The 24582-nt window shown below is 37.6% G+C and overlaps 2 protein-coding genes across 7 annotated transcripts in view; one reads left to right on the top strand and one right to left on the bottom strand.

Annotated features, from left to right (window-relative positions):
- The window catches only part of LOC113053406 (netrin-1-like), a 60029-nt gene extending 58231 nt beyond the window's left edge, over window positions 1-1798 (bottom strand). The window contains exons 1-2 of the mRNA XM_026218400.1: window positions 1543-1798; window positions 330-1379 (exon numbers count right to left, since the gene is read on the bottom strand). Coding sequence (XP_026074185.1) covers window positions 330-1344 — 1015 coding nt within the window. The 5' untranslated portion in view covers window positions 1345-1379; window positions 1543-1798. The remainder of the gene's footprint in view (window positions 1-329; window positions 1380-1542) is intronic.
- Window positions 1799-7573: 5775 nt separating this feature from the next.
- LOC113053371 (phosphoinositide 3-kinase regulatory subunit 6) lies at window positions 7574-24562 on the top strand. 6 transcript variants are annotated; one of them, XM_026218323.1, is made up of 21 exons: window positions 7588-7695; window positions 9127-9276; window positions 10332-10411; window positions 11221-11325; window positions 11555-11646; window positions 11753-11821; window positions 12011-12143; window positions 12306-12375; window positions 13291-13474; window positions 13665-13806; window positions 13901-13987; window positions 15540-15927; window positions 16031-16124; window positions 16219-16332; window positions 21389-21499; window positions 21659-21773; window positions 21878-21948; window positions 22327-22417; window positions 23173-23228; window positions 23318-23421; window positions 23556-23709. In XM_026218323.1, exons 3-21 carry the CDS (start codon window positions 10399-10401, stop codon window positions 23707-23709), a joined length of 2193 nt encoding a protein of 730 aa, XP_026074108.1. In that variant the 5' UTR covers window positions 7588-7695; window positions 9127-9276; window positions 10332-10398. The 6 variants fall into 6 exon arrangements, with proteins under 6 accessions (XP_026074155.1, XP_026074108.1, XP_026074135.1 ...); XM_026218350.1 differs by lacking the exon at window positions 7588-7695 and adding an exon at window positions 8802-8958 and having other exon boundaries at window positions 9132-9276; XM_026218334.1 differs by lacking the exon at window positions 7588-7695 and adding an exon at window positions 8802-8958.
- The last annotated feature ends 20 nt before the right edge of the window (window positions 24563-24582 follow it).

The raw sequence follows: 24582 nt of genomic DNA, 5'->3' as shown, positions 1-24582 counted from the left end.
AAAATCTGAGACCACTAATGAAATATCTATAGATTTAGCTAAAACGCATTTCTTTCACTATGATCTGCACACCACTTTGAGTGAAAATTGCTTTTAAAGTAACAAAAACTATTTCAAAGTTTCGCCTCTTTAACAATCGTCCCTGCATTACTCTCTCTCTCTCTCTCACACACACACACACACACACATATAGCACGAGACTTTGATTCATACATTTTCATATTCCATTAACATTCCTGCATGAGATATTAGTGAAACCTGTTGTGAAATATTTGCCTACAGAGAAGCAGCAGCACTTGCTTCATTAAAGTGCATCAGAAATGACTCACCGACACACTCGTTGGCCTCTCTGGCCGTCGCGCGCTGCCACGGACGGTCGTAGTGGAACGGCTTACACCTGTCACACTCCGGTCCCGCCGTGTTGTGCTTGCACTCGCACACTAGGTTCCCTTCTCGGTCCTTTACGCACTTTGACGCGTGCCCGTTACACTTACACCGACCGCCGACCTGCAGGTCAGACACGGCGTAAAAATACGAGTCCCTGGCGAGCTCCGAGTCATCCTCGTTCTCGTCCCCGAACGTGTGCAGCCGGTTGAAGGTCACTTTGATATCGGTGGCCGTGACCCAGTCCTGCAGAACGGGAGAGTTGTCGAAGTCGTGCGCGGAGGGTCTGCCGTCCAGCGTGCTGAACGCGATGAGTCCACCTGTTAACGGCTGCATGTCCGTGTGCGAGTCCGTGCAGATCGCTTCCTGCTCGTTCTGCTTGGTGATCGCAGCTTTGCTTGGTTTGTTGTACATTCTCTTGCACTGGGTTGAGTAGAACTGAAACGGCACCCAGGTTTTTCCGTAATCCATGGACTTGAAGATGGCCATGGATTCAGGGCGAGGAGAGCAGAACTGGAGGCTCACGTAAGTCACCTCGAACTTCTTCCCCAAGGACAGCGTCAAAGTCACATTTTGCGGGTATTGCAGGTAGTTGTCCGACTGCCAGCAGGTGAGGTTGTGAGGGTTGTTGAGGTCTGTCAGGTACGCGGGTGGATGCGACTTCTTGGGGTCCGTGGCGTCGCAGATGTTGCAGTCCCTCGACCTTTCCTCGCCCTTCTCGGTCACCACGCAGTATCGCGTCGCAGGAGCGCCGCAGGTGCTGGACACGCGCACGTCCTTTCCGAACGCGGAGTTCACAAAGTCGGGGATGCAGCGTCTGGGGTTTCCGTTCTCGTCGTAACACGGGTCCGGAGGAGAGGACTGAGCCGCGAACATACTTATTCCGTATCCACTACGAACACCGGCCACCATCCCGATGATGGACACCACGGAGACGCACGTTACCAAAATCCTTATCATTGCAACCCGGGGTCCTCAATGTCCCTGAAACTGCGCTGAACAAAAAAAGGAAACTTTTGCATTTAAAAAAAAACACCGAAATGCATGTATTAAGAATTATTATCGTGGAGTTTCCAATTCACTACGTCTACGTGTAAAAGATTTGTGCGTAATTACAGGGGACTTTTCTTAAAGAAAAATCCACAAAGTGCACTATACCTCTTTGCTCGGGTGAAGAAGTATGGCAAACCCGTCTAAAAAAGAAATGATAGAGTACTCTCCCTTTCTTTTCTCTCTCCCGGGTATGTTGTTATCTCTTTTCCTACCTTCAAGCAATACGAAATAGAAAACCTGCTGTTACTTTCCAAGGCTCCCTTTCTCACTCTGCCTAATGCCTATCTCATTCACACTTCTTGCTCTCTGTGAATGAGTGTCGCAGCTCAGTCCTTCTCTCTTTCTGCTGCTCTGTCTGTATTCTGTAGGTGTTCAGTCGTTTACCATTCTCTCTGTGCGCCTGCACGAGTACAGCACTTTATTGCCCATGTGTGCAAGAAGCGCAATGGAATTCAAATGTACGTTTATATGGTGTTGCATTTCGAGTTATTCTTAATCATAGAGGAACTTTTCACTATCTGGAAAACTTTTACAGCAGTTTTGAAGGAGAAAAGTAAACCTTTCTGTTATACATACTAAGGTTAATAGGCCAGGTTAATAAAAGGTTTTGCATTTTTTTAATTAAAACTAAATGTATTGTTTTATTGAAAATAAATAAAATGAATAAAAATATCGTATAGAACAGAACTTACAATAAAGTACAATAAAGTAGCTACACGCTAATGAATGAATAAACGAACGAATGAATGTATGAAATATAGAAATGCAGATTGACAGATACGTTACATTTGAGTTATAAACCTAAACCTTTTCACTGGGTGCAGCGTTTAATATGCTTATGTGAAAACGGAAATAAATAGCATATGCAGATCATAAATGTGCATTAAAATCCAGACGCAGTTCTGATTACGCAAACCCACTGTTGGCCACCCACTGTGTCCCGTACACGCTTGTTGAGTCACCGTTCCTCACAATATAGAAACAGCGACACCGTGTGGTAGAGTGGAGTAATCACTCACTTTTATATGTTTCACGGTTGTTCTGGACCATTGCAGGCACGAGAGTTGAGTATGCATATAAATCATCCAGTACCTGACTTGTAAATCAGTAGAATAAAAACTCTGTTTGTCGTTTGGCAGTTCCCAACTAATTTGCCATTTTATATGAATCTGTTAAACAGGAAATCTCAAAACTTGTTTTGTCATTTTTTGAAAATGATGCTCAAAGATGTGTGTAAATTGTGTTGCACAGTTTTAAGTTTCAAGCAAGCTAATACTGCTAATAGTGTAGAGTGGTTCAGACTTTAATGTTAGGCCATATGTAAATTACACACATAGTAGATGTTCAGTAAGTTGATATCATATTTTACTAAAACAATAAGCTTGTTAAAAATGTGTCTTATTTTTAGCAGGCAACTGTGTTAATAAGGGAATGTGTGATGCTTAAGTAGAAGATGAAGAGAAGAGCAATGAAGATCATTAGAGTGCACTCTTGTGTGTTCAATCAGCAGAAGTGCAGGCCCAATGAGAGCACAAAAGCAGAACGGTCATGCCACTTTAAAAGAGGAACAAATTCATAAGTAGGGCCTGTTCATATTCCAAAATGACCACATTTGATCACACATGCTTTTTTCATTTCTTGGCAGTAGATGAATGTTATGTTTCTTATCCTGCGTGTCTGGTTTTCTGGCCACTGTCCTTGGTGCTGAAGTCATGGACAAACTGGAATAATGTCATCATCACAGGGCTCAGAGCTTTATAACTTTTATTAGCTTAAAGTCTTTAATGGTGTCCAAATCTTGGAATATGTAAGAATGTATGACTTCTGAGGTCTGACCTTTATTCAATAATTGAGCTTTTTCTGAAATTTTAAGTTGAGAGTTTGCCCAAAAATGTAAATTTGCTGAAAGTCCACTCACACTCTGGCCATCCTAGATGTAGTTTGTTTCTTTATCTGAAAAAAATTGTTATTTAGTTATTTAGCATTACATCACTTGCTCACCAATGAATCCTCTGCAGTGAATGGGTGCCGTCAGAATAAGAGACCAAACAGTTGATAAAAACATTACAATAATTCACAAATAATCCACACCACTCCAGTGCATCGGTTACTGCCTTGAGACTGATTTGTTTTTCTTAAAAACATGCAGCTTTTCACTTCACAAGATGTTAACTGATGGACTGGAGTTACTTGTGGATTATTGTGATGTTTTTATCAGCTGTTTGGACTCTCATTCTGACGGCACCCATTCACTGAAGAGAATCCTTTGGTGTGCAAGTGACACATTTGTCTCAAACACTAAGAGTGTGGTTCCTTGGAACTATGACTGCAACCAGGGCCGCCCTTAGTGGGGTGCAGCTGGTCTTTAGCTGATTCTGGGACCCATGTGAGGTAGGGCCAGTGGTGTATAGAGTACCTGAAAGTCATACTCAAGTAAAAGTACAGATATCTTACCAGAAAATTACTTTGGTAGAAGTTGAACTCACTGTTTAGAATATTACTTGAGTTAAAGTCTTAAAGTATGTCTTTAACTCAAGTACTATTTGTGGGGAAGTTGTGGCCTAGTGGTTAGCGAGTTTAATTAGAGAGTTCCGGGTGTGTGTTCACGTTGTCATGTTTATTGTACTTACTGTAAGTATAAAAAGTATTTTTTAAAATCTTAAACGTACTTAAGTATTGAAAGTAAAATTAAATGCAAAATGTAAAAGAAGCTGTGTTCAGTTTTAACTATTTCTTCCATTTTCTATTTTTGGGTAAGAATAAGAAGCTCTTCATCCGGTATTTAGTATCTTTCATTCCAGCATAAGAAAACATTTTATGGAATCTGCATCTGAAATAACATGTATTAACATTTAAAGTATCTCAGAGGGGACATGGATTTGTTTAAACTGCAGATAGAGATGCATATAAAGGCCTAATGTTTTGTTTTTAACATAAAACGTTGCATACTGACATTTGAAATCCTTTAAAACATGAAATAAATAAATAAATAAATGCAAAAATAAAACCGCCAGTAGGTGGAAGCACGTGAATGTTAACGAGTGAGGCATTGAGATTCAACTGATTCATTCAGAAACAAAGCATTTGGCTGTGTTAATGCGTGAATCTCTGAATCATTTATTCAACCGATTAGTTAAAATAGCTGATTTATTCGATGAGTAAACACAGTCCATAGCTCAGAGACGCAAAACAGTGCTGTGATCATTAAATCATGAGTAAAAACAAGCAACATCACATCTTAAAGGTGCTGGTCATATAATTAGAATATCATCAAAAAGTTGATTTATTACACTAATTCCATTCATAAAGTGAAACTTGTATATTATATTCATTCATTTTACACAGACTGATAAATTTCAAATGTTTTTTTCTTTTAATTTTGATTATTATAACTGACAACTAAGGAAAATCCCAAATTCAGTATCTCAGAAAATTAGAATATTACTTAAGACCAATGCAAAGAAATTATTTTTTTAAAATCTTGGCCAACTGAAAAGTATGAACATGAAAAGTATGAGCATGTACAGCACTCAATACTTAGTTGGGGCTCCGTTTGCCTGAATTACTGCAGTAATGCAGCGTGGCATGGAGTCGATCAGTCTGTGGCACTGCTCAGGTGTTATGAGAGTCCAGGTTGCTCTGATAGTGGCCTTCAAGTCTTCTGCATTGTTGGGGCTGGCATATCACATCTTGGACTCTTGGACCCTGATTTGCAAAGGAAATGCAAAATTTACTTTCATCAGAGAACATAACTGTGGACTATTCAGCAGCACTCCAGTCCTTTTTGAAGCGAGACACTTCTGGCGCTGTCTGTTGTTCAAGAGTGTCTTGACACAAGGAATGTGAAGCTGAAACCCATGTCTTGCATACATCTGTGTGTAGTGGTTCTTGAAGCACTGACTCCAACTGCAGTCCACTCTTTTTGAATCTCCCTCACATTTTTGAATGGGTTTTGTTTCACAATCCTCTCCAGGGTGCGGTTATCTCTATTGCTTGTACACTTTTTTCTACCTCATCTTTTCCTTCCCTTCACCTCTCTATTAATCTGCTGTGACACAGAGCTCTGTGAACAATCAGCCTCTTTTGCAATGACCTTTTGTGTCTTGCCCTCCTTGTGCAAGGAGTCAATGTTCGTCTTTTGGCCAACTGTCAAGTCAGCAGTCTTCCCCGTGATCATGTAGCCTACAGAACTAGACTGAGAGATCATTTAAGGCCTTTGCAGGTGTTCGGAGTTAATGAGCTGATTAGAGTGTGGCACCAGGTGTCTTCAATATTGAACCTTTTCACAATATTCTAATTTTCTGAGATACTGAATTTGAGATTTTCCTTAGTTGTCAGTTATAATCAACAAAATTAAAAGAAATAAATATTTGAAATATATCAGTCTGTGTGTAATGAATTAATGTAATATACAAGTTTCACTTTTTGAATGGAATTAGTGAAATAAATCAACTTTCTGATGATTTTCCAATTATATGACCAGCACCTTTAAGTCACTTATTGCTTCACTGAACATGTATAAAACTATTATTAAATGTGTTCATGCATCTGCAGAAAAGCTGTACTCTTTGTGTGATATAGATTAAGTTAACTAGGCCTACATTAAATTATATAAATATTAAAAGCATACAGAAGCATTTTTGCCATCTAAAATTTTGAATACCTGTAATATTGAGTTTTAATAGACTAATAAATTCATATGCGTGCACGCTGTGTGTGATTTGGTGATAAAGCCAACTTGATAATATCAGATTGCACATCTTAACATCAACACTTATCATATCATCACAGACGGTGGTGTTTCACCCACTCTAGACTCGACTTGAGAGGGAAATGAAATCGTACGCAGTTGTTTGCTCATGAGCAAAGGTGTTTGTTTTTTATAAGTCTCACTTGCAAATGCCAGACCACTGATTCGTCAAACCTGCTTTCCTGTAGTCTGTGTTCTTCTACTATTCTTTTACTATTTTGAAGTAAGTAATGAATATACTTAAGGGAAATGTATCAGAGTAAAAGTATACATATTCATTAGGAAATGTAGTGGAGTAAACGTTAAAGTTGGCTGCAATATAAAAACTCAAGTAAAGTACAGATACTCCCAAAAAGTATTTAAGTAGCCTACTGTAATTTAACTTTGTTACATTACACCACTGGTAGGGGGACCGGAAGTATTTTAACTTTGTTACATTACACCACTGGTTGGGGGACCGGAAGTATTTTAACTTTGTTACATTACACCACTGGGTAGGGGGACCCGAAGTATTTTAACTTCGTTACATTACACCACTGGTTGGGGGACCCAAAGTATTTTAACTTTGTTACATTACTCCACTGGGTAGGGAGACCACAGACTCTATTTTGGCACTAATGTGTTGTGGGTTGCCTCCCACTCACCTGGTTCTAGAATTCTTAGAGTTTACCGTCAGTGTTGGGTTATATTGATTCACGTAGGCACAATGGATTTTTTTAATGATGACTGACCAATGATGACTCACACATGTGAAATGCAAAAATAAAGAACTAAGGTCGATCTAGAATCACTAAAAAAGGGAAATGCCTGTGCATGCCAGTGTCAAGTTTCTCATGTCCTCTTTTCATTACCAAGCGTTAATGTCTCAGATACGCTTGTTTTTTAACTCTTTTGTGGTAATGTCATAACTCCGCCTACACCTATGTTTTTTTTTTCTTGTTTTTATCACTATTATTATTATAATTATTTTTATAATTATTTTTTTTAGTACAGTAGATAGTCATCAGTCCAGCTCCTTATTTTCTCATTTTGGGGTGAAATGAGAATCAGACTCATTCATGACACAAAAGCCACATGTGAGTCTGTATGCAGTGTGACACAGTGGTGTGGTTAATGAATAGGAAGTAAACCGTTTCCTCACACAGAAGACCTATATTCAGATATACAAAGTTGTTCCTTTTATGTGCATCTGACTGAGGTATGAGGGTTGGGGAGTCTGTAATCATTGAAAGCAAATATGGTTTTATTGGTTTGCTAAAAAGATAAATAAAATATTAGTTTATTTGTTTGTTTTGTTTACTTATTTAATAAAATAAATAGTTCATTTTCTTAAAAATACATCACTTCTCAAAACTGTATCAGTCGATCAAGCGATTTCAAAGACTGCAGAGTGGGATGTGCTGCAGTAACGCGATGTGACGTCGTCGCGTGGGCGTGACGCTGCGCTCTGCTGTCGTCATCTGTAAAGTGTGAATGAACTCGAGCAGGTTTGCATCAGATAAACTCAGGTAAGTTGATTTAAAGTGTTCTACGAACGTTCAAAACGTGCTTTGGTGAAACTCATGACATGAAAATCTGTCTTTAAACATATTCTTAAAATCACGCCGATGCAAATGCATTTATTTATAACCTGTTTGTTTAAGTCAAGGTGCTTTATGGTCACCATAACTGATGAAAAAGCGTTGTTAGCTGACAATTTTAATTTAGTGATTCAAAATGTATACTGTTGTATTAATTTGAAACATTAAATATAAAACACGTACACTATAAAATTTTAGGCTATATATTTATATTATTTATGTAAAAAAATAATAATATATTCATTAAAGTAAAAAATACAAAATTGTGTTGCTCACAATAATTTTAGAAGCACTTGTTCAGAAGTATGATTAAACATGATTTCAAAAAGGAGTTTATACTACAGAAATGACTGAGTGTATGTTATGTTAAATTTGACAGCTCTTGACAGGTCAATATTGGACCAAGTTGAAATACCTTAAAAACAGACATGGTTTGCTGGTTTCAGCTGGTCATCCAGCCTGGACATAGCAGGTTTGCAGGCTTGTTTTAAAGGGGTTTTTTGACCATCACTTCTTTAGCTGGTCATGCTGGGAGTCCAGAAACAATGTAAGACCAGCCAACCTGCTTAGCATTGGTTTAGCACAGAGCCACTTGAGTTGGTCATAGGAGGCATTTAGGGAGATTTTATCTCTTGTCATTAAGTAGCAGAGATCAAATTCTAACTGAATTTACCTTTATTTGACTATTACTGGAGGTTCAGATGTTTGAAATCCCCATGTGGGTGGTTATTTAACTCTCCATTGTCCTCAGTTCTGTTTCTGTAAGCACTTAATTGCTCAGTGAAGTGAAACCAGAATGACCACATCATCTTTTGGTGAATGTCTTAATAGCACTGAAGATTTGTTAATTCATTTATTTCTTTTAAAGTCATTCATTCATTTTTTTTCTGAAACTCCTCATCAGGGGTCATCTGCGTCGCTGGCCCTGTAAATGATCAGTGTTGGTTATATATGGTATCATATAGTCGGATTACGCACTACATCATTATATCTCTCACTGGCAGTTCCCTTTTCTTTTTCGTTCATATCAAAAGCAATACTGGGTGGAGCTCAAGTTTTGGACTCCATAAAGGTGTGATGTCTGCTTTTACTTGCACAATAAAAGAGATGAATACATAGCTAACTATGAGGTGATGGACTGTGACAAGCATGAGTTTCTGAGCGACGTGGGTCTTTCTGCTCTGCATTCTGGTGAGAGGTGAAAAAAACGTCAGTCTAAAAATATCCGCTTAGCTTCATTTAGCCACACATTTGTATTGCAGGAAACCAGCAGAGCCTGGTCTTCAGTCTGTCTTTGTAAGAAAGAGAAAGCCAGCATTTGAATGTCTAGGCAGTAAAGTGTCTGTTTCTTTCGTTTAGCACAGGTAAGCGTTCATACAGATGATCTGACAGGAAAAGAGACTTCCTTATGAGTAAGACTGTTGTCAAGATTATTCAAATACCCACTGCTCTCGCTCGAGGACCTGGTTTCACAGTTCCTTGGAGGAACAGCGTTTTTATGCATCGAAGGTAGGAATTTACAGTGCAATTTTGTTTTGCACATTATTTTTGTGTGGATGATACAGCAATAATCAAAGAATAATTTAATAAAATGCACAATTGTTTGGTAGTAAGAAAGAAGAAGTATTTGTTTCTGTCTTGTCAAAATTGTTTAGTGCAGTTGTTCTCAGTTGGACATCAAGTGGCAGCCCAGTGCAATGGCAAAACGTTTAATATAGGGAAGTGACCTTAAAATAAATGAATATGTGATGTTAACTAGCCTGCATAAGTTGTTTAATCTTAGAACTGTATGTTTTTAGCATGTGGACGATACTTGTGCATACTTGTGTTCATGGATCACTCTTTATTGTCATGTAGAACCAGTAATTTTCTGTAAAGCTGCTTTGAAATGGTATGTAACGTGAAAAGCGTGATACAAATAAAAGTGAATTAAACTGAAATCGCGCATGAATTTTATTAATTGTACGATAAACTGTATAGGCCCAATAATATGCAGAATTACTGAAGTAAAGAATTGCATTAACACTAGTTTAAGTATTGTATCAGCATTAGTTATTAAAAGCAAAGTACCGTACAGTCATTGACACGAGCGACAAAAGTTTTGGGAAGTGTTGCTTGTTTATTTTGCTGAGATTGTGTGATTAATTGTATTTTATTATTAGCATTTCACACCGTTTTTTTTTTTTTGCCCCGCCATTCGCAAACCTATCAGAAAAGAGCTGCGTTGTTGTGTTGAGAATCTTCCTGCATTTCATGCTCATCCATTTGTTCAATGAAAATATGTTGTTATGCCTTACACATGATTTATGAGAAATAACAACATTTCTCTCACAACATGAAAACCCCTGAGGTTTTCACCCCTTTGAATTCTGCTTCCTGTGCCGAGAACTGTAGGGTCTTTTCTGCATCCGTATTGTGCTCTCTATTTTGTAATCTCAAAGCAGGAAATGGGCATACAATGCAGTACATCAAAGAAATCACGTTATCAAGATCATTCTGAAGTTGTGCGTGCATTGTGATGTATTGCTGATGTGTCTGTGTGCTATTCCTTTTTGTGCTTGCAGACATGAAGGACCTTTCTAACTGACACATCCATGTCATGTGGACATTATCTGAGCTGTGAACCCCACCATGGAAGAAGCATGTACTAAAAACACTCTTTCCTGACACTTGCTAAGTCTGTTATAGATTACTGAGTGCCATTTCTTACATTATGTTAGTTTTATTATTGCACGGAAACAATATCAAATCTGAGGGGTTTGATAGTGATGTTAAAATGGTCAAAGCTTTATTCCAGTTGTATTTTATAGTCTTTCATTTTAGTAATAATTCATCTGCCATAGCGTAATATTTATGTAATGGTGTTAACTATGGGAGTAGTAGCATATATGCATTACTATTCAAACGTTTTTTAGTTATTTTTAATAAATTAATATTTTTTATTCAGAAAGTAGACATCAAATTGATCAAATGTAAGGTAAAGATACAATAATGTTATTCATAATGATCCAAATTTCTATTTCAAATAAATACTGTTCTTTGTAACTTTCTATTTATCTAAAAGATCAAAGAATCATTAAATAGAAATAATATTTCTTCTACAACAGCATAAGCAGCATAAGTGTTTTCAGTATTAATAATAATAAGAAGAATGATTTCGGAAGGATCTTGTAACACTGAAGACTGGAGGAATGCATCACAGGAATAAATTACACTTTAACATATATTCAAATAGAAAATGCTTAATTTGCATTAATCATATTTTTATTCAATAGCATTCATATAAATGATCATGATTATATAAATGAAGCCTTTGTAAGCATAAGAGACTTAGAAACCCTGACCCGAAACATTGAAACAGTAGTGTATATATTTACACTTCTTCATGAAAGTTTCAATCTGAATAGTTTGTGCTCCATGAGAATTAAAGGAGCTGTGTGAACTGTCTTGCAGTCGGTGGTGTGTCCTCAGTCGTGGAGTCTAGTCTCTACCACAATGTCCATTCAATCCTCCGAGAGCTGGATTGTGAACCTCAGGCTGGATCAGCCAGCAATAAAGGTACCTGCTTTACTATGACCATCTAAACTGAAAGGTAACACAGATCTATGCGTTTGATAGCTTTAAAATGTGTTGTATGGCCTGAAGATAGCATGTGTTTGATGTCTGAATATATGAAACTAAAATATGCCATTGCCTTGTTTAAGATGAGGAGTTCACCAAAAAGTATTCAATGTTGTATTGTTACATATAGTTAAAATTGTTTTTTTTGTTGTTGTTGTTTTTGAAGGCATGTTGAGATGGACTCTGCATAACCGGGTGGACAGAAATCCATCTGTCAGTGTCCCTCTTTTGAGGGTTCTCATAAAAGAGCTTGAAAAGGTTTGTTCCTCCATTCAGTTATAGACATCAAATCTGTGTGCAGAACATCTAAAGAGTTTTACAGTGAATGATTAGCTGTTTTCTCCTTTGATTTGATTTATTCCAGGCGGAGAGAATCGATTCCAAGATTCGCATTATTCCTTTACTTCACACACTTGTCTACACAGTCCTACAGGTCAGATTTCTAGCTTTGTTTTGTTATTGTTTCCAGTCAGTAATGCGAAATGCATCTGTAAGCAAGTTCCCAGCAGATTTGTTATTGTAGGAACAGTTCCTTGTATCTTAACTGGAAATCAGCATGATTGCTTTGTTTTTCAGCCATGTGTGATGCATGTTACTCATCAGGTTTTCTGCTTTATTTCAGTCTGTATTTATTCCGGAAGATCTTTATCGAAGGATGTATTTTTGCTTGAAAGGTTTAGTTACGTTACCTGTACCCTATAGTGCAATCGCTCTCTACTATGCAAAGCAAATGAAAATGGAACAAAATGCACCAGGTAATATATACAGTTACATTAAAGCAATAAAAGCATTTCTTACTAACCACCCTTCATGCGAGGAGATACAGTTGATCTAAATGAATAACATTCAGAAGATTTACCACAGACAGGACTCTCTTCCTGCAACATTCTTCAGGTGCTGTTTTTAATGTGTTTCAGGAATACTGTATCAGAGGAGAGTCAGTGCCGAACACAATCTATGCAGTGATCTTTATCCATTCCATGAGAAGTAAGTGTAATGCCAGGTTATTAATATTCTCGTCGTTTTACACACTGCTTTTAAAAAGTGTGGGGACAGCCACATACACACGTGCAAGTTTCAGAAGTGACATCCACATTTAAACGCGGAAGTGAGTCCCGTAAATGATCGTTCTGTGTGTGTACAGAACCATGAATGGCAGCGTTGTAGCGTCTCTGAGAGAGTCGTTAGAGAGAATAAGAGAACACAATGGCCACCACATATACTTTGAGTGTGGTTGGGGTGCACCCCTAAATCAGCAGCTTTTGGAGAAAAGTCAGCTCGCAGGACATGTCACATGAAAGTGGGTCCACTTGCAGAGCACCAACTGAGGAAAACCATTTCTGGCCATAGAGCCGTCTTGAATTAAGAATGGTATTGCTCACTCTTGCTGGGAGCCTATCAGACTCCCGTCGAGGCACCAGACACAGCTCTGAAGTAAATGTGTCGGGGCGATTCTGTAGCCAGAAAGCCCGTAGAATTGTCAGGTATTCATCTTTTACTCTTAGATTCATCTTTGAGAAATTGATGTCTTTTATTGATTTAATATTTAACATTACTAGTTCTACTGTTTATATTTTTTATCAGATAAATGCAGCATTGTCAAGCATGAGAGACTTTTAAAAATCTTACCATAACCCCACACTTTTGAGCGGTATCGTATGTTTTTTTTTTGTTTGTTTTTTTTTTGCAGCCTCTCCAACATGTATTAACATTTGAAAATGTAGTTATTATTATAGTTATTACACATGATATCAAGGTGTGTCTTTTAACATGAAGGCAGTTTAAATGTCTTTGCCCACCCAACAATGAATTGTTTTATTCTTAAATGCCTAAATGTTTCAATCTCATTGTCTTTGTATTCACTGTGTGCCACTCTCTCTCCATCTGTCTTTCTTTCACCAGGGTGTTTGTGTTTGTGGATCCCGCTGTGTTTCCTCCGTCTCTGGTGAATGCGCTCAAGGCTGACGTGGAGTGCACAGACCCTGGTAGAGACCCGCTGATCTTCAAACGCAGAGTTTTACTGCACACACTGCTAGCTGGATCTGGAAAAAAGTGCCAGGTTGACCAGCTCGCACAGTCCCTAGAGGTTTGTGGATGTTTAAAAACACCTGTCATATTTTGTTTTAAAATACCTGTACAGAATTTATAGTTATGCTATTTGAAGAAACTATGAAAGCAAATTTCAGTAGCAAACTGTTAATCCTTTAAGATGTCCATAAAGTCTTCGCTGGAAAATCCTATGCTCTAAACAACTGTGTGAACTTTGTTCATATCAGCATTTAGGTGAAGAGCTGGAGCTGCACTTCCAGGATCTCGTCACCATCCTGGAGCAGAGAACAGAAGATGCAGCTTCTGACGATATCCAGTACAAAACAAGATTGCAAGAGATCTACCAAGACATCCTGACTGCTCCAAAAGGTAGAAATGTCCACAATCACACCACAATCCAGTAAGACACTTTTTAATCCAAACAAACTCAAAGGTGTAGATTTTTCAAATGTTTGTCTGATAGATCGGTCGCGTCCAGCCTCGCCAGCAGAGACTCAGCTGCCCAGTCCTGAGGTCAGCTTCCACGTCTGGAACAAAGAGGATGACATATGTGAGCACAACTGCTGCTATTTAACAAACGCTTGCTCCCTTAAAACTGTGAAAGCTTGTTTCTGCCACAGTTAATTTCACACTTTTATCTCACAATTCAAACGTCTTTTCTTGCAGTTCTGAGATACACATGGCAAGTTTACACTGTAAAAAATTAATTGTGTAGATTTTACAAAATAATTATGGCAGCTAAAATAATTTAGTAAAAAAAACTGTAAACACGTTTACAAGACAAACTGTAAGATCTACAGTAAACAAGAACATCTGAATGTTAAATTGAACAACACACACTTAAAAATGTTTTAAAAGTTTCGTACCTTTAACATATATTGAAAACCACCATAATAATGCAGATGATGAAAAAAGAAAGCCACATAGAGAATCAAAGTTCATCAAAAGTAGCTTTCCCACAAGCTGAAGTATATACTAATATATTGAAGTAACATTCACACAAACACAAAACACCATTATAGTAACACACACAACACTTAAAAAATGCTATTAAGAGACATGATTACTATTAAGAGACATGATTACATAAAGGCAGCGGCTATTTACACTAAGTGCAAATAGCACATTATCTTAGCTTAGCAATATGCTATTTACGCTGTTAAAATAGCGAGATTTTCTGCTACTGTATTTAAAGCTACTGCTTATTGCAAATAGTGGCAATTATCTTTGCCTCAGTATTGTCGTAGATCATAAAACAGTATGCAATAATAACTTATTGAGTGTAAATTAACATTTTGATTCAAATTATTAAATGGATGTCACCTTACTGGGACAATAAAGCCCTCCTAACACCTATCCCAACCCTACCCGATACTTTATTTTCAACTTTTTGATTATTTCCTTCATTTTTATTGAAAATAAATACTTTTCTGATGTGATTTGAAATTTGAAAAGGGAGAAAAAATGTTAGCCAAAAGGTGGATTCAAACCCGGGTCAATCGCGTAAAAAAGAGCACAACGAATGTTTTACCATCTGCGCCTGTAGAGTTGACAACTAGCAACCTTTTTTTGTATTGTTGACTAGCCCAATCACACGTTTGGGGGCGGAGTTAGTGTAAATAGCCTCTATTTGGCAGTTGTTCCCTGTATTTAGTAAAGAAAATTTAAATTGTGAGATACAATTACAAAAACTATCAATTGCGAGAAAAAGTCTGAATTGTGAAATTAAATGTGGCGATTACTATTTTTATTTTAAGTTCTGTGGTGAAAAAAAAAGAAAATTGTGAAATGCAAATTTAGAATTCTAAAAAAAAAAAGTTGGAATTGTGAGACGTTAACTTGAAATTATGAGATATAAAAAAATGCATTGCATTGCATTCTGAATTGTGAGATAAAAAGTGCTGAATTTTATTTTGTGGTGGAAACAAACAAAAAAACAGTTGCACAACATAAACTCAGAATTCTGTAAAAAAAAAAATAGAATTGTGAAATGTAAACTGAAAATTCTGACGAAAAAAAAACAAATTCGTGAGAGTTCTGCCTTAGTTTTTCTCACAATTGTAAGTTTTAGAATTGTGATCTTCTAATTGCCTTTTTAACAGGGAATGAGCTGGTTAACTTTGCACTGATGGTTCCTGCGGACCGAAACTCTGCTTGTCTGGAGGAGAATGACCTGAAGCGTAGCTCGGTCTTGTCCACCGTGTCCACAGACAGTGGCATAGAGGGAGACATGCCCATCAGTGAGCTCTCCTCCATAATGCTGGAGTCTCAGGGCAGCTCAGAGGAGCACAGCAGCTCTCAGTCCTTCTACAGGAGGCCGTGTGTGCGATGTCCCAAAGCTGGCAACAGATTGACACTCATGATGGAGGCCATTAGGGGAAATGGAGGATGCAGTCTTACTAAAGAGGAAAAGAACCTCACGGCTCGGATCCTTGTAATGGGTGACGACAGAACGCTAGGACGGCTCGCCAAGACTCTCCACACTATAAGGTTTTCAAGATATTTCCAGCCATTCTTTTACACATTTTACCTTTGCATTTAAAAAGTATGAGGCTAATGTATAATGTTTTCATCTTACTATGTTTGTGCTCAGGAAAAGGGAGGCACGACATCTGCTGCTGACAAAGAGAGTTAATATAGAGATTTATTACATTCCAGTGACTGACCAGACACTTTCTCCTGTTCAGGTAAAATCGATTTTGCTTTAGTTTTCCTTTACAAAAAATAAAATAAAAAAAAACGGCAGCAATGGCATCTCACTGTAATGCATGTGTTTCCCAGGAGGGTGCTCCTGAAGACATGCTGACATTGGCAGGATATTTGGGAAGGGTGGATCCGTGGTATGACTGTAATATCAACGGTTTGGGAGCCATGATTCTAAAACTTGCCCAGATGGTAATTATTACACTTTTGAATATGTCCACAATATGAATGGGAATTGTTTAGAATTTAATAATTCTGGTTCCAGTACCTTTTATCTATTCTGGATCCTTAGAATTTCCATTAACAATATTTTAAGATATTTTAGGCCATTAATATGTGGGGAAAGAAATGAAAATTCAATTTTAAATCAGATTTTTTTCTTTTTTCAATAATAAATGTAAAATGTTCATTGCAAAGTGTATGTTTACATCTTGCATAGATGAAATGAAATAACATTTACATTGACAACATAAAAATTAATATTATTATTTATTTTGAGCCCTGTTGCAACAGCAGAGAAGGCTTTGTGCATCTGTTGAAACTGAGAACATGCTCCTATACTTGCTTGCTTGTTGTATATATACATATATATATATACACAACAAGCAAGCAAGTATAGGAGCATGTTCTCACGCTATATTTATATGCATAGGCCTATATTTAGGGATTTAGGGAGTTTTTTTTAACCTACCTCTTAAATTATGTCATTGTAGCAGTTAAGTCAGGGTTAATCTTCGGACCCAACACCTTCAACTTCCTGTTAGGTTATTTTTATAGCCATTTTAAGTGCTTTTTTGGGATTGATATGCGGGAGGGGGGATTCCATTGTTAAATAAGATCTTACAATAATATATAAATACATAATAAATCAATAAATACACTGAAAACAATCACTACAAAATATGCTTACATCTTGCATAGATCATTTTAAAATGACAGTATTTTTAGATGCAGCGAAAGTGCGAACTAATTATTGGTCTAAACTATATATTAAATAACAACAATAAACAGACCAAAAATGTGATAGTATTTTTCGTTCTTTTTATATTTTTATTCTGACAAAGTGCATAATGTGTATATTTAACATCACTTTGTCATATGAACTACTAGTCAGAGACAACATTGATTATCTTACAGTTTGTATTTGATCCACTAAAAAGAACCAGCTCATTATAGAGTCATTCTTTAATTTGGGACATTATGAGTTTGAATCAGTAAATATCATAATCGGAATCTGAATCAAAAAGAGCTTAATTGCCAAGTGCGTTCACAAGCACAAGGAATTAATTCCAATAGAAAGTACAAACACAGTGCAGACATACTTATAAATTAAGGTAATAAATACAATAAAGTAATAAAATATTGAGAAAAAGAATGTTAATATACATAATTGTGAATGTGCATATGTACTATTTACAGATGAACGTTTGATTAGTCAGTCCTGAGGTGTGTTATGTGTTGTTCAGGTGCTATATTACCTGTTGTGTGTGGTTGTTTTGGTGCTCAGTGCTCTGTAAAGAGGGAGTGTGCTGGGTGTGAGGAGTAGGGATGCAACGCTAGCATATTTTCAGAACCGATCCGATTCGATACGAACATTCTGAGTATCTGCCGATATCCATCCAATCCGATACCAGCGCAGTTTCTTTTTAAACAATGTTATGTTTTGTTTTTAAACAAATGGTCTTTTGTGTGTTAAACACAATCTACTACATATAAACAACTTCATTTTAATAAAAAATAACAAATGAAAAAATAAATATAATCATAATCTATGAAAAAAAATACCATTATAAACAAGGTTAGTGAATAATTCAGCAGCAAAAGATACTCTAGATTCTAGAAAAATCACAGGTGCACAATAATTTTATAAAATCTAGTGAAATATTTTATTTGCAAATAAAAGTGAATAAGTCTAAAATCTGGTACAATCTTACACATTGCTCTTAGTATCGTTGTAAAATACATTCATGTCAAAACAAGTATATACATTTATATAGAAATCTAAAAGACATTTCTTTTAAATGCATAGCACAGTAATAATGGCAGCAACATATTATAGATGGGACAGAACAAGAAAGCCTATTAATAATCAGCCCTCCGAGTCCACATATAGAAGTTAGCACAACACACAAGCTGCTCGGCTCAATTTCATCTTCAGTTCTCTCTTCACAGCAGTTCAGTCAGTGTATTGTTTGAGTAAATGAATTACTCCGGGATATTGGTTTATTTAGACTCAGAGAGAGTGTCAGCCATGTTAAAAAAAACTGAATAACTTAAGTAATTTGTGGATCAATGCTTACTGGAGACATGAACAGGTTCAAACGATTCAGTCTGATTTGGTGAACTGGTTCAGCAGGTTCACTAAGAATAACTGGTTAAATCAAATGATTAGTTAGTGAACCGAACATCATATTGAAAAGATATTGATACGTAGTGTATTAAATCAGTGTGTTAGTTTATTGAGCCTTTTCTTTGAACAGTTTTAAACCTCAGTTACTGTGTGCTCTTGAAGAGAGTTTCATTGTTTGGACTATGGGCCTCGAACCCGGGTCTCTGGCATGGGAGGCGGGCACTAACAAGGAGGCTAAATGACTGCAGCCACTAGCGTCTGTCGCTAGTGCATCTCTTGAGACCGGGGACTGAGGTTTACCTGCACAGCACTACTCGCTGGCCTCCCTTACATGAGGAGCTACTGCAGGTTGAACTGCCTCAGCTGGCGAACGAAGTACAGCCTCTACTTGTCCTTCTTCACAATGGAGTCAATGTGGATGTCCCATTCAGGGCCTGAGAGATGGTGGTGTCCACGAACCTGAATGACTCCACTGCAGTCACAGTGCTGTTCATGATGGTGAGTGGGGGGAGAGCAGGGGGGTTTCTTCTGAAGTCCACGATCATCTCCACTGTTTTGAGCGTGTAAGCTCCAGGTTGTTGAGACTGCAGCAGACAGCCAGCTGCTCAACCTCCTGTCTGTAAGCTGACTCGTCACCGTCCTGAATGAGGCCAATGATGACTGTAGTGTCGTCTGCAAACTTCAGGAGCTTGACAGAGCAGTCCTTTGAAAGTGCAGTCATTCGTGTACAAAAGAGCAGTGGGGAGAGCACACACCCCTGAGGGGCACCAGTTCTGATATTGAGGGTCCTGGATGCTGCCTGTCTGTCAGGAAGCTGTTGATCCACTGACAGACGGAGGTGTGTATGGAAAGCTGGGTCAGTTTGTCTGAGAGAAGGTCAGGCATGATGGCATTAAAGGCAAAACTGAAGTCCAGAAATAAGATCCTTGTCGTCGGGGTGTTAATGCAGTCCCGTGTTGACTGCATCATCCACAGACCTGTTTGCTCTGTAGGCAAACTGAAGAGGATCCGGCAAGGGTCCAGTAATGTCCTTCAGATAGGCCAAGTCCAGTCTCTCAAATGACTTAATTCACGACAGGTCTGTTATCATCACGTCCAGTGATAGGAATGACAGTGGAGCGTTTGAAGCAGCAGGGAACTTCACAGAGCTCCAGTGATCTGTTGAAGATCTGTGTGAAGATCTGTGTGAAGATGGGGGCCAGCTGGTCAGGACAGACTTTAAAGCCCCTTTCACACTGCCATTCCGGCAAATACAGGGGTAAAGTTTTCCTGCAATTGGTCCCTGGTCGCTAGATTTGGCACTTTCACACTGCCAGTGATGACCCGGTATATGTGCGTGCTTTCACACACAACCCTTGAAGATCCCGTAACGACACGTGACATCAGCGCGTGACGTGTAATGTACGAGTCACGTTAGGCACGTTATACTTTAACTGAAGCAAGCAAACGATCTCGGCGTCAGCGCGGAAAGTGAGGAACTAACTGATCTCTGCTTCATTAAAGTTTGCACATATGTTTTCGTCACGAATGTTGATCTTCCTTCAAAACAGCCGATAAAAGAATCGCGCGATAACGCGCGTCATCACTTCGATACGGAATTAGATCTGGCTTTTGTTCACACAGCGCTAGTTCCGGATCGATTACCACAATGTTACTAGGTCCCCGACCCGGGTTCAATTCGGTAATCAATTCCAGGACGTGGTTGCTTTAACACAGAAGGCGACCAGGCAATGTTACGGGAATATTGCAGGTCCGACGTGCAGTGTGAAAGGGGCTTAAGACAGGCAGGTGAAACACCATCTGGCCCTGAAGCTTTCTCAGTCTTCTGCTTCCTGAAGACACGGTTCACACCCACAGACCTTCAGTGAAGGTTGAATGTTGGCTGAGGGAGAAAGAGGGGTTGCAGGAGGAGTAGGTGAATGTGTGAAGAGCAGATCAGAGTGGGTGGTAGAGTGGGTTTTTCAAACCGACAGTAACAGACTGTGGGGTGTTGTCTTGTACTCAGTGATGCGCTTCAGACCAGTCCATACTGATGCCGGGTCATTGGCTGGAAACTGGAGGTTTTTTCCAGCTTTTCAGAGTAGGTTTTTTTAACCTGAAAAAGAACATTTAAAAATAGCCAGCTCGTAATATGTATTTATTCAGAAGTCAGACTACACTGCGAACACTGCACAGTATGTGTATGATTCACTACAAAGAACCAGATCATTAAAGTGATTCATTCGAGAGTCGGAGTACACTGGCTGTGCTGAAGGGGTTCAATTCACAAAAAAAAAAAAATATATATATATATATATATATATATATATATATATATATATATATATATATATATATATATAATAAAAAGTGTTCATAAGAGTCATTCATTCGACAACAGTTGTGCTGTATGTTTTAGAAAAATCAGTTCAAAAAGAACTAGTTCACAATCATTATCCACTGTCCTTTCTCTACTGTTACTTTGATAATGGTACATCCATGTAATTATATCATTGAAATTCATTGAAATTATTAGTATAACTGTTTTTAAGAAAAAGAAAATGCTCGAGATCTCTAACGCATCTGAGCAGCTAGAGAATAGGGTTACTGTACATCTTTTCCTGGTCTTTTTGAAGAAAAACTAAATTATGTTTTGCTGTTTTTTCAGTTTTCACCTTTTGAGTTTCAGTGTCTGTATGTCTATATCAAGATATGTGCAAAATGAAATGACATTTACATGGATGACATTTGTGATGAAAATAAAGATAAATGAGATTGCAATGGTAAAAATGGTAAAAGTCCTGTTAGAACAGCAGAGGAGGCTTTGAGTTGATCTGTATCCATTCTATGTGGAAATATATAAATATAGGGATTCCGGGAATTTTTTTTTAACCTTTCTCTTAATTGATGACATTGTAGAAGTCAACTCAGAGTGAATCTTCAGACCCCAACACCTTTCTGCTAGATATCATCTCGTACTACACGCGTGTCAGCCAGCATCCGGTGCACCTACCCATCTACTCTGTCAAGGTTGGATTAAATCTTGCAATGATTATCTTCTTCTCGTCTTAGTGAATGAATCAATACTTCTGTGAAAAGTGAACTGTCCTTGTGCTTACCAAAAGTTTGTCATGATTGTAGGTTGTTTTCCATAACTTAAGGTAAATGTCTGTATGATCTTGTGTCTAGATCTGCTTCTCAGGCCTCAGCAGCAGCACAGTGGAGGAGGTGTTTGTGGCTCAACTCGCCGTGGACTTTCCCGAGGTCAAACGCTGCAGAGCCACATTTAAAGACACAATTAAAGGTACTGATGTCAGTCTAATGTTTTAAAATGTTTTATTACATCATATATCTTGGCACTTTTTCATCTGCTTTTACTAAATGTTTGCCATCAATTGTGCCTTAAAGGTTCAGTGCGTTACAAAAAATACAACCCCCAAGAATTTTATGGTGCAGTCGTGTCAGTTAATTATACAAAGGTAAGTATTTTATTGATATTTTGGGGGGACATTTAAAATTGTAGTATTTTTGTTGTTGTTTTTTATATACACTGCCATTTCAAAGTTTGGGGTTGGTAAGACTTTTTACAAGTGAGAGAATGCTCCGGCTGTATTCATTTCATGAAAATTGCAGCAAAAAATTTTCTTCTTTGTTTGTTTTTGCAATTTAATGTGTCCCTGGTGAATTAAAGTATTAAAATCTTTCAAAAGAAATCTATATATATCTATAAAAACACATTTAATTTGATATGTGCTTCACGTGCAGAAGATAATATGCAAAATAATTACATTAAGTTTAATTAGTGTTCTTACAATACAGAGTCTGTCATAAAAGTTTTGGTATTTGCATTTCTTTAGGCCTCGATAAGTGACAGAGAAAAGGAGATGGGAATGTCTTTGCAGATAAGTGGCATGTTGATCAACGTCTTGCCTTCCTGCAGAGTCAGAAGTACGTCACAAACTTAAAATACTACAGCACTCTTAGACGTTACTATAATGACAGTGATGCTCTTAGTACTCACGTGATATTTCTTAGTCGACTTGCAATGTTATTTTAGTATCACTAATATACTTATTAGTATTTACTAATATGTACTTAGTATTTATTGATATTTTAAACGATTTAATTTGTATATTTTCTGTTTTCATTTTATTTTTTGTTGTTTTTATTATTTGTTTTAAAGATGTGTCTTATTCTTTTTTATTTTTGTTAAATTTTTATACATTTTAGTGCTGTTAGTAAAGGAAAATTCTATATATATATATATATGTGTGTGTGTGTATATAAATATATGTATATGTATGTGTGTGTGTGTGTGTGTGTGTGTGTGTGTGTGTGTGTATATATATATGTGTGTGTGTGTGTGTGTGTGTGTGTGTATATATATATGTGTGTGTGTGTGTGTGTGTGTGTGTTTGTGTGTGTGCGTGCGTGCGTGCATGTGTGTGTGTGTGTGTGTGTGTGTGTTTGTGTGTACTTATGTATGTATGTCAATTATTTCCTTTATATAAATGTTTTTAGTTTGACTTTATCGTTTTAGTTAATGATAACACACTGACTCTTGGCTGGCAGTATTTATTATAGACTCACCACTGACAGTGCATTTTCACCAACAAGAAGTTACTGATACTTATTTCAAATGAGGAAAAGAAATAAAAACACAGGTGTCCTTGTTTGTAACGTGACACTTTTTGGTCCTACAGGTCTACATAGTGTCAGCATAAGTTTCCAAGATATCAATCCCTCAAGACCCAGCAAAGTAAGTGAACGTGGTCAACATATAACAGAGTGGTTTTTCTGTATTGTTCTAGAAGATATATTGAGGTAAAAACCCTGGTTTGTCTCTAGAATTCATTTCGAGCTGTTAGCGCCAGTGTCAGAGTTCTGGAGGAGCAGACATTCACAGTATGTTTGGATAAAGACCCACGTAAAACATACCAGAAGGTCCAGAGGTGAAGAGTCAGATTATAATACCTTACCATACATCAGTTCTCAACAGTTATTGCTTTTATGAATGGCCAACACGACCTCTTATGTGTAACGTATGTGGTCCAGAGGTATCATGCTTGTCATCTTTTGCCCACAGCATTGAAGTGTCTCCATGCTTGGACCCGGGATACTCTCATCAGCCGAGTACAAAATCAAAGTATAGTTTGGGAGAGCGAAGTGAACCACTGGGCAAATATGTCAACAAGACCCTCACGCTACCGATCAACACCTTCTGTGGCATTGAGCAATGACTATACACCTCGGACTCATGATATAAGAGCTCAAGTCATGAGACAATCTGAAACCTTATACCTCTCAGAGGCTTTAAGTGTGTGCATTTCCTCTTTTCATCTTTTCTCTGTTGCCTAAAATACATGTAACCTCAAGAGGGCTATGACTTCCTGCTGAACTGTGAACAGAGATGATGTTTCGTAGAGCGTTTCAATGTGTTGAAATGTCTGTGAAGTGACCTCGATCTATGTAAAATGTCCTGCTGTCTGCGTTTTAAAATGTTACGTTTACACTACTTTTTATGTATATATATACTTTCATGACAGTGTTTGTATGATACTCGGATGTGTAATTGAACACTTTGGAAGCACTTAGACTTTCATTTGACACTTGCCATTACCTAAAAGAAACGCATTGAAGATAAAGGCTGCATCCAAAATCGCATACTCTCTGAGTAGGCACATCTTTTGAATAAGTAATTACTTCACGACTGTTAAAAAAGTATGAATGTAATCTGGACATATGCCATGTTATCACTGTCATGTGATCTATCATTTGCATCCCGTGGCTTCATGGGATAGCAAATTTTGTCCATCTTATGTTCGCTTCAGAATCATTTTCACCTTTATGAATACTATTAATTTGGACATACTTCTCTTTTCACACACTGTTTTTCTTCTAATGTGTTAATAGGGAAGTATGCCATTTTTGGATGCAGCGTTTGTTGTAGGCATTTTGAATAAGAATAGCATGGTGCCCTAGTTTTTCTGTAGTAGCCTATAGACACTGTGTGCAATATGTAGGTATGGAAACCTGTTACATCTGCCGAAATGTGCTGTGGGACTTTTGGGATATTGTATTTTACAGTGCAGTGCGTTCGACTTTTATTTACT

Source organism: Carassius auratus, chromosome 3, assembly GCF_003368295.1.
Source record: "Carassius auratus strain Wakin chromosome 3, ASM336829v1, whole genome shotgun sequence".
Lineage (NCBI taxonomy): Eukaryota > Metazoa > Chordata > Actinopteri > Cypriniformes > Cyprinidae > Carassius > Carassius auratus.
Note: the sequence above shows the minus strand (reverse complement) of the source record. Positions and strands in the feature narration are given on the sequence as shown.